The sequence below is a fragment of the Gekko japonicus genome, unplaced genomic scaffold, assembly GCF_001447785.1.
Source record: "Gekko japonicus isolate JY-2015 unplaced genomic scaffold, Gekko_japonicus_V1.1 scaffold275, whole genome shotgun sequence".
NCBI lineage: Eukaryota > Metazoa > Chordata > Lepidosauria > Squamata > Gekkonidae > Gekko > Gekko japonicus.
This window is the reverse complement of record NW_015170895.1, coordinates 785925-800539: the sequence shown is the minus strand read 5'-3', so window position 1 is coordinate 800539 and position 14615 is coordinate 785925. Positions and strand designations below refer to the sequence as shown.

At 49.4% G+C, this 14615-nt stretch overlaps 1 protein-coding gene across 1 annotated transcript in view; it reads left to right on the top strand.

Moving 5' to 3' along the window:
* The first annotated feature begins 2606 nt into the window (after nucleotides 1–2606).
* Nucleotides 2607–14615, top strand: part of LOC107116558 (mortality factor 4-like protein 1) — a 20226-nt gene continuing 8217 nt past the window's right edge. The window contains 8 exon segments of the mRNA XM_015418493.1: nucleotides 2607–2672; nucleotides 2675–2693; nucleotides 3477–3492; nucleotides 5569–5649; nucleotides 6611–6673; nucleotides 8178–8203; nucleotides 9604–9692; nucleotides 14368–14469. Of these exon segments, the coding sequence (XP_015273979.1) occupies nucleotides 2616–2672; nucleotides 2675–2693; nucleotides 3477–3492; nucleotides 5569–5649; nucleotides 6611–6673; nucleotides 8178–8203; nucleotides 9604–9692; nucleotides 14368–14469 (453 nt within the window). The 5' untranslated portion in view covers nucleotides 2607–2615.

Here is a 14615-nt window from a genome sequence, read left to right as displayed (position 1 = left end):
AGGGCCCCCCGCGGCCTCCCCCCGCGCATGCGCACAGCCGCCCCCCCAAAAGGCGGGCGCGGGGCTCCCCTCAGGCCGGGACACCCCCCCTCTCCACCCACCCACCCACCGTGGGCCGCCTCCTCCTCCGCCCGGACCGCGCTTCCTCCGCCGCGTGCGTGTGTGTGTGAGTGAGGGCGGCGGCGGCGGCGCGGGGCGGGCCTTGGCGGGGCCGGGAGGGAGGCGCGGCAGCCCCGCTGAACGGCCTCTCTCTCTCTGTCTCTCTCTCTGTCTCTCTCTCTCTCCCTCTCTGTGTCTCTCTCCCTCCCCCCAAGGCGAGCGGGTGCTGTGCTTCCATGGGCCGCTCCTCTACGAGGCCAAGGTAGGTGGGGGGGCCGGCTGAGGGGGGGGGTTGTCAGCGAGGGCCAGACACCCCCCGCTGAACTCCCCCCCCTGTCTCTTCTCCTTCCCCCCTGGCAGTGCGTGAAGGTGGCCATCAAGGACAAGCAGGTGAAGTACTTCATCCACTACAGCGGCTGGAATAAGAAGTGAGTGGCCCCCCCCCCGAGGGGGAGGGGAGGGGGGCGTTCCTGGCTCTCTGGGCTGGGGGCCCCCCTAGGCTTGCCCTGGCTCTGGCCGAGGGTGCCGGCCGGTGCGCCCTCTTGATTTGCACACACACACACACACACACTGAGTGGAGCACTTCAGGTCATGAGCAGATTGGTGTCATGGTTAGAGGCACAGACTCTGATCTGGGTTCCCCACTCCTCCATATGCAGCTGCTGGGGTGACCTTGGGTCAGTCGCAAGTTCTCTCAGAGCTGTTCTCTCAAGGGCATTGTAAGCCGCTCTGAGACTCCGAGTGAAGGGCGAGGTATAAATCCGGTCTCCTCTTCTTCTTCATCCAGGCCGTGGCCGAGTGCTGGCCAGTGTGCCCTCTGATTTGCACACACACACACACTGAGTGGAGCACTTCAGGTCATGAGCAGATTGGTGTCATGGTTAGAGGCACAGACTCTGATCTGGGTTCCCCACTCCTCCATATGCAGCTGCTGGGGTGACCTTGGGTCAGTCGCAAGTTCTCTCAGAGCTGTTCTCTCAAGGGCATTGTAAGCCGCTCTGAGACTCCGAGTGAAGGGCGAGGTATAAATCCGGTCTCCTCTTCTTCTTCATCCAGGCCGTGGCCGAGTGCTGGCCAGTGTGCCCTCTGATTTGCACACACACACACACTGAGTGGAGCACTTCAGGTCATGAGCAGATTGGTGTCATGGTTAGAGGCACAGACTCTGATCTGGGTTCCCCACTCCTCCATATGCAGCTGCTGGGGTGACCTTGGGTCAGTCGCAAGTTCTCTCAGAGCTGTTCTCTCAAGGGCAGTCCTCAAAAGAGCTCTCTTGGCCACACTTACCTCACAGGGTGTCTGTCATGGGGAGGGGAAGGGGATTGTAAACTGCTCTGAGACTCTGAGTGAAGGGCGGGGTATACATCCAATCTCCTCCTCCTCCCCCAGCCATGGCCAGGGGTGCCAGTCACTGTTCCCTTTGATTCCCCCCCCCCCCTCCAAGCGGAGCAGTTCACATCCTGAGCAGATTTGTATAGTGGTTAGGAGTACGGACTCTAATCTGGGAGAACCGGGTTTGATTCCCCACTCCTCCACCTGCAGCTACTGGGGTGACCTTGGGTCAGTCACAAGTTCTTTCAGAGCTGTTCTCTCAAGGGCAGTCCTCGAAAGAGCTCTCTTGGCCACACTTACCTCACAGGGTGTCTGTCATGGGGAAGGGAAGGGATTGTAAGCCGCTCTGAGACTCCTTCGGCTAGGAGGGTATAAATCCAATCTCTTCTTCACCCAGGCCGTGGCCGAGGGTACCAGCCAATGTTCCCTCTAATTTCTTTATCCCTACTGAGCAGAGAGGTTCATATCGTGAGCAGAATATGACCGCTGTAATCTTAAAACGGGCAACGGGCAGTGCAGTATTGTGTGCGGCTCCATATTGCTGCTGAGCAGGGCTTCCTGTGTTAATGAGCGGCCACTCACCTGCACAGCCTAGAAGGATGCACCCCGGCAGGCCTTCTTCCATTTCCCACAGCAGAGAGTGGGCAGAGCATCTCCCTTCATCTCAGTTGCCCAGAATCCTTTCGCTGGCGCTGCTTGCTCCCTCGGTAAGGTGAAGAAGCCCTTCCAAGGTTGCCAAGGGTGCCTTACTGGCAGGCCGCGGCTGTACTGTGGGGGGGAGCCTCACTCTCCATGCACAGCGTATCCAAGTTCAATTATCCGTCCACTCTGATTGCCAAGCGAAAGGGCAACGGAGCTGGGAAAGACCTCTCCCTGAGGCCTTTGGAGAGCAGCGGATCGCTGACTAGCTCAATCAGGGCTAGATGTTCGCTGCTACGGTGGGCTCGTCAGCCCAAACTCTTTGGGCAAAACACGTAGGCTGTGAAAACTTGCAAACCATACAGGCTCTGAGTTCTTCCCCTGCTGCTGGAGAAAAGACTGTTTCTGTCAGGAGGTGGGTCGCTTATGGGTCTGTGAGACCACACGTGGTCGCAAAGCAAAGCTGGTTTTGTGGAAGTTGTCAGTTTGCCAGCTGGGCATCAGCTCTTAAAACTGTGTCCCTTCTGCTTTTCCAGCTGGGATGAATGGGTTCCAGAGAGCAGAGTGCTCAAATACGTCGACACCAATCTGCAGAAGCAGAAAGAACTTCAGAAGGCCAATCAGTAAGCATCATTTATTAGTAGTGAGCTTGTGAGAAATGTGTGTGTGGTGTTTAGCACTGGTGGGTCTTGCTTTTTTTTATGTAAGGGGTGGCAGGTAAATTCTGCTGCTCCGCCTTGCATCCTGGAGGCGTAAAGTTATTAATTTATTGTTTGGATTTTTATCACGCCCTTCCATGCATGCAGGACTCAGGGCAGCTCACAGCCAGTGTTCCCTCTGAGTTAGTGTGAGCTAGCTCACAATATTTTAGCTTCTGGCTTACAGATTTTTGTCTTGGCTCAGGAAGGATGGCTCCAGAGCAAACTAATTTATTCAGTAGCCAAATCGCTCGCTCACAACTTTAATGCCAGTGGCTCACAGAATAGAATTTTTGCTCACAAGACTCCACAGCTTAGCTGGATGGAGCATTGCTCACAACATACTAAGAATACAGATAAAGCAGTAAAAACATTCTGCGGTTCAATAATTTAAAAATGTTAGTATCCCGCGAGGGCTCACAGGTCTATAAAATGCCCAAGATTCAAGAGGGTGGTGGGCGAACACGCCCCAGAGTTACTGAATAAGCTATGTGGGGGGGAGGGAGAGCAGGGGAGGCCAAAATGATGAGACACCTATTGCTTCAAAGGCCTGGTGAAACACCTCCATTTTACAGGCCCTGTGGAACTGAAGCAGATCCCTCAGGGCCCTGATCTCACTCAGGAGAGTGTTCCACCAGGCCGGTGCCAGAGCCAAAAAGAAAATGAACCCCACCCCTGTCACCACCTGTCATCTCTGAATTCCCACAGGCTTCTCGGATGCAAGGTGCCCCTCTTTACAATAGGAAGCATGTCACTTGCTGGTCTCCAGGAGAACTGGGAGAGCATGTTCTGCACACCTGACATATCCTCAGAGGTGCCCGGGGCAAGGAGAATAGGGAAAGACGCTCTTGTCCCCTCTGCCCAGTATGTTCTCCGTGTGCCAGTTTATGTCCAGATCAGAGGGGTCTGGATCTTCATTGTCACGAAGAAAAATCTCTTGTGTCACTAAAGCTCTGAAGCTTCGGAGTTCCTGATTTTAATCATTTAACGAAGGGTAACTTATGAGCACGTGCCTGGTGAGCAAAAGACAAAATTCCATGCATCACATCCTTTGTGGCTCTTCCCTTAGTACAACACACTTTTTCTACATTCTTCAGTCCCATCAGAGTCCATGTTTGACTTCAGTCTAGTGTGCGGTTTGGCAGACTGTTTCTGCCCTCTGCTTCGAGATGTCTGCCAAGGCTTCACTTGGTGATAGTGTTGCCTAAGCGACTCTGTGTATTTCTCAGTATGAGGAAAGTACAATGATAGCAGCTTCATTTTTGACTGCCTGGTGCAGTTTTCAACCAGTAGAAGAATGATGATTAAAACCTGTCTGACGGGATAATAGAGGCCTGCTGTACAGTATTTGTGCATCTGTCTTGCGGAGTTTTGAAGACTTATACTGTGACATCAGCTTTTTGTGAGCCATGACCCTCTTTGTTAGATGCAAAGCTTGAAGTGTCATGAGGTTTTATCATTTTGGCTGCTGCCTTTGGAAATTTACTGATGTTCATTAAAACAGTGTTCTTAGAATTTTATTGTACAACATCAAGAGGCTAGGTTTTGGTTCTAATCATGGGATTTTCATGGTTTCTGAAAAATAATTTTCCTTATTCCTTGAACAATTAAGTATTTTCAACGGTGTCTTATGTTTGTTGTGTACCTGGGGCTTGCACTGGTCTTTCCGTCCTCTTCCTTCGCAAGTTGTGGGATTGGATGATGACCTTTAGGCCTCTATGAGACAGTGAACAGGTGACTGCACACTGATCCCCTTCTTCTCGTATGTGCTTTCATTTGGATTGCAGAAAGGCATACGTTAAAGTTCACCTTGGATGTTTCAAATAAAGGTGTCTTGTGATTAATGTGAACCTGCGTGCTCCCTCCCCCTTGTCTCTTGTGAAACCCAAGAAGGAAACAAACCTAAATTAGTGGAGGGGCCCACACTCCCGACACCATGGCTGCTCGGATCTAGTTGAAATCTTTGGTCTCTGCATGCCACACAAGGGGCGAGAGGAGGGATGCACAAGCATAACAAATAACTAGGTTTGCCCTGACCTGGACAGCTCAGCCAAGCCCGATCTCGTGAGATCTCGGAAGCTAAGCAGGGTCGACTGTGGTGAGTACTTGGATGGGAGACTTCCTTGGAATACAACTTGGGAGGACAGATAGTTCCTGGTGGTCAGCTGTGTTGGTTATTCAGCCACCCGTCTGAATATCCTCCAGTCCCCCAGTAGGGGCTGGTCACCAGAGGTCAACATGACTTCCAGGTGCAGATAAATGCACATGCGCACACATACAAACACAAAAAAAAATCAAAACTACCCTGTTTCCCCAAAAATAAGGCCTACCCAAAAAATAAGCCCTAGGAGGATTTCTATGGATTTGTGGTATAAGCCCTAGTGTGTCTTCTTGAGAAAAAATAAATATAAGACAGTGTCTTATTTTCGGGGAAACACGGTAGGTTTGTGCTCGTCACGAATGGATTGATCAGTGATATTTGATTTGAGCTTATGAGTGACAGGGAGCTGTATGTTGGAAGATGGCTATAAGGTTAGTGAGTGAAGGATGAAGAGTGGGAGGGGCAGAGAGGCAGGGGCCATTGGGGCAAGTATCTGTCAACATGAGTTGAGACCCAGCTAAGTAACAAAAGGAAAAAGTAGGCAATGTTTGCCTGGCAGTTACGCGCATCCAGTTCATCCAGTGGCTAGTCATAAGAACTCCAGATTTATGAGAGTTCATTAGCATGCTTTTTAGCCCATTTCCAGGGTAGAAAGGTGTGGCTACGCCTCTAATCTTTTTGCTCAACTTGTTTTTCAAGGGAACAGTATGCAGAAGGAAAGATGAGAGGGGCTGCTCCAGGCAAGAAGGCATCCGGTCTCCAGCAGAAAAATGTTGACGTGTAAGAAACTCTCCATGTCTCTCTTTTTCACTGTTTTTTCTCTCAAGGACAAAAGGTTCTGAAAATCCTGGTGGGCCTATTTGCAAATCTCCAAATTGTGCATATGGGGACACTGCCAGCTTTTCTTTACTGATTAGTGTGTCAGATTTAATTTACAAAGACCTGTAGAAAGGGAGAGTCAACAGGTGCTTTGCAAGACAGACCTGTGAGCTGCAGTGGCCTCACATTTAGGTTCCAGCGGGAAGGGGGTTCCCAATTCTAGGCCTGGATATAAATTGCTTAACTCCCTTCTACTCTAATAGGACGTCAGCAGTTAAACCTGTGTGCCCTTTTGTGAGCTGTTGAGGAACAGGCAAGTGGGTTCAGCTTCCCGCAGATTCAAGGCCCCCTTTCAGACCTGACTTGGTTTTGAAGAAGCCCCTTTCCAAATGGATCTTTTTTGAACACTGAGCTGAAGGGTATGCTGGCACAGCAGGTTTCCCTGGAGTGGGGGTGCCTGGTGGTAACAAATCCTCCACGTAGACTCTGTTAGGCTTCCGGAGTGCTGCACGGTTCCTGTGTGTTCTTTTACTTGCTAAACAGCCCCACTGAGGAAACCAGTGTCAAGAGCTGCATCGTTGTAACAGTATGACTTTGAAGCAAACTAGCTGGCTCTTGGGCATGTTTTTGAGTGTTTTGTTTATTGGGAGGGGGGCAGGGCAGCTGGGCTACCCTGGTGTTACTTTGGCTTTCTGTTTCCGTGGAGGAATAGATGGGATATGCCAGCTCTCAGTCTAGCTGGTCTTTTCACTACACGGTCAAAGGTAAGGGAAGATGGAAATAACACGGTCTAAGCCAAACCGTCCTGCCTCCCAGGGTTATGTTGAATAAGGTTGTAACTTTGAAGCTTAACTGCATTCTCTTAAAGGCTCCGCACGTCAGGTCTGACACTCTCCTTAACTCAACCCCCCATTGTACCTAGATTTTTCAGACGAGATGGAGCGCATACAGTTTGCGGTTTGGAGACCCCTGCAATATCGACGCGGTGAGTTAAGGATGGATTGTCACACCAGGATCTTCATCCTGAAGCACCCAGATTTCCTTGCGTAGTTGCTGAACATCTCTCTCTTCCCATACGATGTGGTTGTACTGGGGCGCTGTCACTCCTCCCCAGAGCTTGCAGAAGAGGACGAATTATGTGTTTCCTCACTTGCTCAAGCAGCTATTGTGGGGTTCTCAGTCATGGTCGAAGGGTTCTTAAAAAGAGATCCACCCTCTGTCACTTGCTGCACATTTGCCAGTAGCTCAGAGGTGCTGAGGGGGGTGTCACTCTTTGAAGCCCTGGAGTTGTGGGAGGCAACCGATGTCATCCGCAAACTCTGCCTTTGCCATGCTGGGCCCTGGAGGTGGAGGGCTTGGCCAGGTCTGGGTGATAAACACTTGCCTTACAGGCAGGGGTCATTTCGTAGGAAAAGAGGTGCAGGAGCTCATTAGCATAACTCATTTGCATGTACCACACCCCCTGGCATCACCGGAAGTGTGTCAGAAGGCAACACCCACTGCTCAGGCTCCACTGGACTGTTTTGGATTGCTAGCTATTGCCGGGGGGGGTGAACGTGCAGATCTGTCCTCGCAGAGGAGGGAGAGCTTGTACCTAAATAAAACTTGGTCTTAAAGGTGCCACTGGACTGTTTTGGATTGCTAGCTATGGGGGGGGACACGTGCAGATCTGCCCTCACAGGGGAGGGAGAGCTCGTACCTGAAGGCGGGCCAGGGGGGGCTCTGCAATTTACTTGGCTTCTGCTTGCTCCTCGTGGTCTGACTGAGGGCTGCTGGGAGCAGGGGGTGGGGCTTGTTGCATGTGCCCGCCCCCTGGGCTCCTTAATGCCGGAGCTCCACTCCTGTGCGCTCGCACAGGAAATGACCCCTGCTTACGAGAGATTTTGCCATATTGCTCAGGAGTTTCTAGCCTTGGCTGAAACTGCGTCTCTTTTTGTCCAGTGTGGGGGTGGCAAGGGAGTTTTCCTGCAAGATGGCTTTTCTTTGAGTGCCAGTTATTTTATTGACAGGACAATTTCGCACAGTGGCAGTCCAATCTAAGCACGTTGGTTTAAGTGAGCTTAAACTGGAGTAACTCCACATCGGACCACGCTCTTCACATATTTATATACTGTACTCTCAATTTAAAATATTTGCAAGGTGGCTGAAATAAGTTTTTGATTAATTCATCTGTAGGCAGGGCAGGGGATGTGCAGTTTATTAACTTTGCAAAGGAAGAAATCATTTTCTCCTCACTCTTCTCTGGCATCCACAAAGCTGCTTCTTTAATATTCTTTGTCTGTCAGCACTTCTCCCCGTGGCTAGCCTTCCTTGAAGTATTGGGCCTGACCAGCCTTGAACCCCAAGTGGGGAGTTGCTTGGTTAAATGGCTGTTGGCTGGCGCTGTAATAGGTCTTGTGCTTGAGCTTGAAGGTATGAAATGGGGGTTTAAGAGAGCAGGACTGGGATTTCCCTTGCATTTGCAATAATGTTCTCTTCTCTTTTGACAGGAAAACAAAAAAGAACAAACAGAAAAGTAAGACTCTTCTACATTTTTAATCTGTCCCTGTACCAGCTTTGTGAGATTCTCACTGTTCAACCAGCCTTGCACGGCGCTTCTATAACGGAAGTGACGGGCAAAGCAAATGTGTGGCTTGCGGAGGGAAACTGTATGACTGGTTTGAAAAGCTGGTAGCAGCCAGTTTCAAGATCATATGTATCGCTTGAGAGATATGTTTGTGATCACAAAGGAATTACGGGAGTTCATATAAGGTGTTCTGCCATTGAGGTCTGGGGCAGCTTCACATAAAACTGTTAATTGTGTCCTCCCTACAAGCCTGGATTCCGAATTCCACCTCGTTCAGGTGCCAGTGCTTGGAGGTTGCAGCAAAGCGGAACTTGACTGAAAAGTCTTCTTAAACCGGAAGCTTTCGGTTACATTCCGGGGGCGGGGGCCAGTCGTGGAAGCACTGTGAGCACAGTCACGCTCGCCATGAGCAAGCAAATGTGTGACGTCTTTGAAGCTAGCCTGTATATCTCAGGGGGACACTTCTCTCTGGAAGACTCTCATATTGATGTTCTGCAGAGATGAAATTTTTGCTGACTGCACTCGTGTCTGTCTCTTCTTCCCTCATGGAACAAAAATCAGTAGTTCCACATACGTGGGAATAGCCTCTGTAAGGTGGCTGCACCATATGCCTTTCGCTAATTCACAGCCATCTATGTTTCCTTAAGCTATTGACAATATTTTAGTTATTTGTATTTATAGTCCGCCTTAGCTGAGACTCACGGTGGATTATACAGTGTAAGTCAATGCAATCAATGCAGTGGGGCTTCCAGTAATCAGCGTAATAGGATTAGGGCTGTGGAAATTAAAACAAATGAAGGTTTAGAACAAAGCTGCAAATATTAAGTACTAATGTGGCATACTAAATGATACAGAAGTTATATAACAGGATAATATGTACAGGCACAGATCACACTGAGTCCTGTTTTGGAAAAAAGCATATTCAGGTATAAGTGTATGTTGTAGTAACTAGAATTGTGTCCACCTGTGTGCAAGAGAACTGGGGAATGCCTTTCAAGACGGTACTTGCCTCTCACAGTTTCTGAGTGTTTGTAGTAATAACGCTTCAATGTAGTACCTGATTAGTGGTGTACTTTTTCAGTTGACCAAAAATGTTCTAAATCAATCTAACTGAGCAATTTGGCCCTCAAAACTGCCCATCAAGCAGCTCTAAGCGATGCCAAGCACTTGGAAACTAGGCCGCCACCCAAAGCATTCCAGTGGCTGTTCTGTAAGGGCTCGTGTGACGTTAGGACCAGTGTGTGGTTTGGGCTAGACTTCCAGTTCTGCACAATGTAATTCCTTAAACTGTGGCTGCCTGACTATCGGCTAAAAAGATCAGACGTGATTGTTACGTTATGTGCGTTTAGATCCTGGGATCGGGGAAGGCAGCAGTACCAGTGAAAACCCTCAACCTCCCAGGAAAAAACGGGCTCGAGTAGATCCCACCGTCGAAAGCGTAAGCATTTGTCTCACCTGGGGCTTTCAGTCTAGTCTGTCTTGTCTTATTGTAATTGCTATTTTTGTGAATATTGGTTCTCAATATGAAGAGTTATTTGTACTGAATGCAGCTAATGCCCGAGCCTTGTGTTAGGTACCATTGCTTGCTAGGATTATGTGGCACCTGTTCTGATTGGCCGCCTAAGTTGACAGACCAATCAGGAGGGACGAGAGTGAAGCAGGAAGTGCAAATAAGGTATTCTGTAGTGTCTACTACTTCTTCTGCTTTATTTGGCACACCACTCGGTTGCCGTGGCTCTGCCTTCAGGGCATTTACAGCCTTGTGCGGCTTCCTCTCACATCGGCCCTTTGAAAGGTTGCCTGTGAGGAGACAGATTCTGTCCAGGCTTTTTGTGGAAGAATTCTCTCTATTTTGTCAATATGAAAAATAAAGTATGCACTGTGGGTTAGGGTTAGGGTCCCCCTAGCCCCCCCCTCGATAAAATCCCGGGGGAAGTGGCTACATGCATAGCAATCTCCCAGAAGAACTTCCTGGGGCTTCTCAGCTGTCTGGGAAGAGCTTATGGCTTTATACTTGTCTGTATCCTCTAAGCCAGTGGTTCCCAACCTTTTTTTGTCTGAAAACCACCTTTTTTAATGTCAAGGATCTTTGCAGACACCCCCCCCCCCACTTGATAATAGTTGTACTATTAGTATTGGTTGATAGAGAAAACACATGATGACATAGAGCTACTGAGATATATTAATCATAACCAGGGCTTTTTTTGTAGAAAAAGCCCAGCAGGAACTCATTAGCATAATAGGCCACACCCAACAGCAGAAACCCATTAGCATATTAGGCCACACCCCTGACAGCACAGCTCATTAGCATACTAGGCCACACCCCCATGTTACCAGAAGTGTGGTCATCCAGCCACACCCACCTTTTGCTTCTTATTATGTTGACCTTGCCAGGGCTTTTTTTGTAGCAGGAACTCCTTTGCATGTTAGGCCACACGCCCCTAATGTAGCCAAGTCTAATGTGTTTCTGCTGTTGGGTGTGGCCTATTATGCTAATGAGTTCCTGCTGGGCGTGGCCAACTTGGGAGCCAGCTGGAACTCCATTCCTGTGCGTTCCTGCCCAAAAATAGCCCTGATCATAATAGCGTCTACATGTCAGGCTTCCAAACAAACACTCAACGTTCCTTCATAAGTTTCTGTTTATTGAGTACTGGAGATACCCTGAGCTCTCATGTCAGGAATGGCGGGTACCAAAATGGTGGTTACAGTTATACCCCCTTCAAACCAGACCCCCTGATGTGTTAAGCCCAATAAGCAAGCACCTGTGAGCGCGGGATAAAAGCAGCTGTTATGTTCCCCGCCGGAAAAGCATTCTAGGCAGAGGCAGCCCTTCAAGGCCACCAGGCAGATCAAGAGACACGCGGGGGGGGGGTTGAGCAGAGAGACTGAGGAGATGAGGAGGCCAAGCACCCCCTCCAGATTCCATTACATGGCAGCACTAGCTGACACTACGTACCTTTGGGGGAAAATACATTCCAGATGCTTGGAACAAAACAGTTTCTTGTTGTAATTACTGTTACTGTAGGAAGAGGAAAATTGTCCGTTTCCTTCCTGGGAAACTCCCTTAGTCCAAGGGTTCCCTGGAGACCACTGGCTGCCACCACTCAGGGACCCCTCAAGAACATTTGGACTGACCTACTAAGAAGGCACGCTTCCACCACAGTACTAGAGCAGTAACCAAGTGCCAGGAGAGAAACCCTAGGGAACGCCTTCTAACAAACTCAGAAGCACCCATGCAGTCTAACACATGGGGAAGACACTGAGAGTAGTGTTCCCTCTAAGCTGAGTTAGTGTGAGCTAGCTCACAGTTTTTTAGCCCCCAGCTCACAGATTTTTGTTTTAGCTCAGGAAGGGTGGGTCCAGAGCAAACTAATTTATTCAGTAGTCAAATCACTTGCTCACAACTTTAATGCCAGTAGCTCACAAGTCAGGTAGGGCTAAAGGTCCCCTTCGGCTTCTTGTTAGTGCAAGGAACTCTGTGCATGCTCTGAAGAACCTGCTACAGCCTAGGTAAGGTGTATTTAGCTTAGCTAGTCCAACAATTTTGCTTTTCATTGTGTTGTTGTTGCTCTTTGTACTTTTCCCTGTATTTTGTTTTGCCCTTTACCACCCCTTTTTCAATCCAATCACCCCTTTTCCTTTTTTCTCTTTTACAACACACCTTTTTAGGCTTCTCTTAGTACAACCCATTTATCTGGGGTATTTCTCTCAGTCAATGTTCCCTCTAAGCTGTGGAGTCTTGTGAGCAAAAATTCTGCTTTGTGAGCTACTGGCATTAAAGTTGTGAGCAGGCGATTTGGCTACTGCATGAATTTGTTTGCTCTGGAGGCCATCCTTCCTGAGCTAAGGCAAAAATGTGTGAGCCGGAGGTTAAAAAACTGTGAGCTAGCTCACACTAACTCAGCTTAGAGGGAACACTGCTCACAATACAAGAACTCGTTGGCATGCCATGAAATTAATGAGCAGTAGGATTAGAACAAAGAAAAGGAAGTAGTTACTCACTTAAAGAGTAATTGACACATGGAATTCACTGCTGCAAGAAGTGGGGGGTGGCTGCAAGTGCAGGCAGTTTCAAGAGGAGATCGGATAAACATGGAGCAGAGGTATAGATGGAACACTCTGTCTGGGGCAAGGGATGCTCTGAATTCTTGGGGCTTGGGGGGGCCAAAGTGGGAGGGCTTCTTGAGTTCTGGCCACGCTGGTGGACCTCCTGATGGCACCTGGGTTTTGACCAAGGTGTGACACAGACTGTTGGACTGGATGGGCCCATCTGCCTGATCCAGCATGGCTTCTCTTATGTTCTTATGGAAGTGCTATAAAAATGTTCCTTGCGGAGAGAATTCTGATCAAGGGATAGCCGGCTGCTCCTGCCCCGCCTGGGCTTTAGCGATGGCCCTTCTCTCATGAGTAAGCAAGAAGCCCTGACTGGGCTGGTGAACCATGGGGCGGGGGGACGCTCTGGTTGAGACTGACCCCATGTCCTCAGCCTGGAAGGGTCTCTGAGCAGGTGGGCCCAGTTGGGGAGGTGCAGCAAGTAGAGACGGGGCATTTTCTTTGGTGGCTTTAACCTTTGAAGAGGAGGAAGAAGAGTTGGTCTTTATACCCTGCTTTTCTCTACCTTAAGGAGTCTTAGAGCAGCTTACAATTGCCTTCTTTTCCTCTCCCCTTGTGAGGTAGGTGGGGCTGAGAGAGAGAGAGAACTGTGGCTGTCCCAAGGCGACCGAGCAAGCTTCACGGGGGGGGGGGGGAATCAAGCTCGCTTCTCCACATCAGAGTCCAGAGCTCTTAACCACTTCATCACGCTGCCCTTCGGGATGCCCCTCCCCCTTGAGGCTTGCCTGGCGCCTGCTCTGTTTTCTTTTATGCAGGCTTTTAATTAGGGGTTTTATCTTACCAGCTTTCGAGTGGCTGGCTCCTCCTGTTTTAATATCGTGGTTCTTAATTGTAAGCTGCCTCGAGCAGGACTCTGGAGAGGTGACAGGGAAATATTCTAAATTTTAAAAAGTCATCTTGTGGCAAACAGGCTGGTAGATGAAGCCCAGCTGGCCCAACACATAGTTGGAGGGGCATGGCGGCCGTAGAGGCAAGCCCCGGGGAGGAGAGGCACCGGTAGGGGAAGGCAAAAACACACCCAGCCTGGACGAATTCATGCACCTCTTGCTGCAACTCTGCGACACACACACACACACACACACCTAGAGGTCCCCAGCCCACTGCTTTAAGCCGTGATTGTTTGGCTTGGTTGGTAGAAAGCAGGCAGCTGAAGATGGGGCTGGAAGCCACAGGAAGTACGTCATTTCACCTTTATCCTTCCCAAAGGCCCAAGTTCAGCAGTTGGTGCTGCTTTGGTTATGGAGCTGTATGCCTCTCCTGTTGCCTGACAGCTTGCAAGGCCTGTTGATGCTACCCTCTGCTGAATTTCTTGGAGATCTGCCAAACAGGCAGTGGTTTCCAGTACTGTGACTAAGGGGTTTGTTGTCAAACTCGGACTCTCTGATGCCATATTTCTGGGGAGTTGAGGCCTGCGGGGGGGGGGTGAGTGTGAGAGTGGCTCTGTTGTAGTGGCGATGTACCTCTTCTCAAGTTGCCTCCCTTTTTAGAGATGACCTTGGTCAGTGTCTGTGCTTAAGAACCTAAGAGAAGCCAATGTTGGATCAGGCCAATGGCCCATCTAGTCCAACACTCTGTCACACAGTGGCTTGCCTCGCTGTCTGAGATAACGTAGTGGTAGATTCACAGGTAGGTGTGTAGAGCACACAAAAGCTAGGTGGGATGATTGCAGAGTGTGATTGGATGAGACTGAAAGGGGGGCCTTGTTTAAACAGTCTGTATTGTTTGGTTTTCCCACCAGAACCTCAGTTCTGACACAGCACCTGTCTTAGCTTGGAAATATCTTTACTTCTCAATAAACAAATCACTGCCAGAGAGTGTTGTTGAGAGTAACTTTGTCCAGGGGCCTGACATTTGTGTCCTCTAGTGCCTCTGTGTATAGGATCATGGGGGCCCTCCTGGATTGTGTGCCTCATTTTCGGAGTCCAGGAACCAAGGATAAACTCTCTGAAACCTGCAATGTCTACATGTGAGTCTTATTTCTTGCATCCTTGATTATTCAGGAAGAAACTTTTATGAACAGAGTTGAAGTGAAGGTGAAAATACCAGAGGAGCTCAAACCATGGCTTGTAGATGACTGGGATTTGATCACCCGGCAAAAGCAGGTAACAGGGGGCCACTAAAATATTTAAGTCACCTGTGTGGGTGGGCTTAGTTGTACAGAAGCCACCTTGAGCCTGCAGCACTGGATCAAACAGGTGCACCTTAAAGTAATCAGCTTGGGGCAATGAGTGTGTTGTGGAGCAGAAAC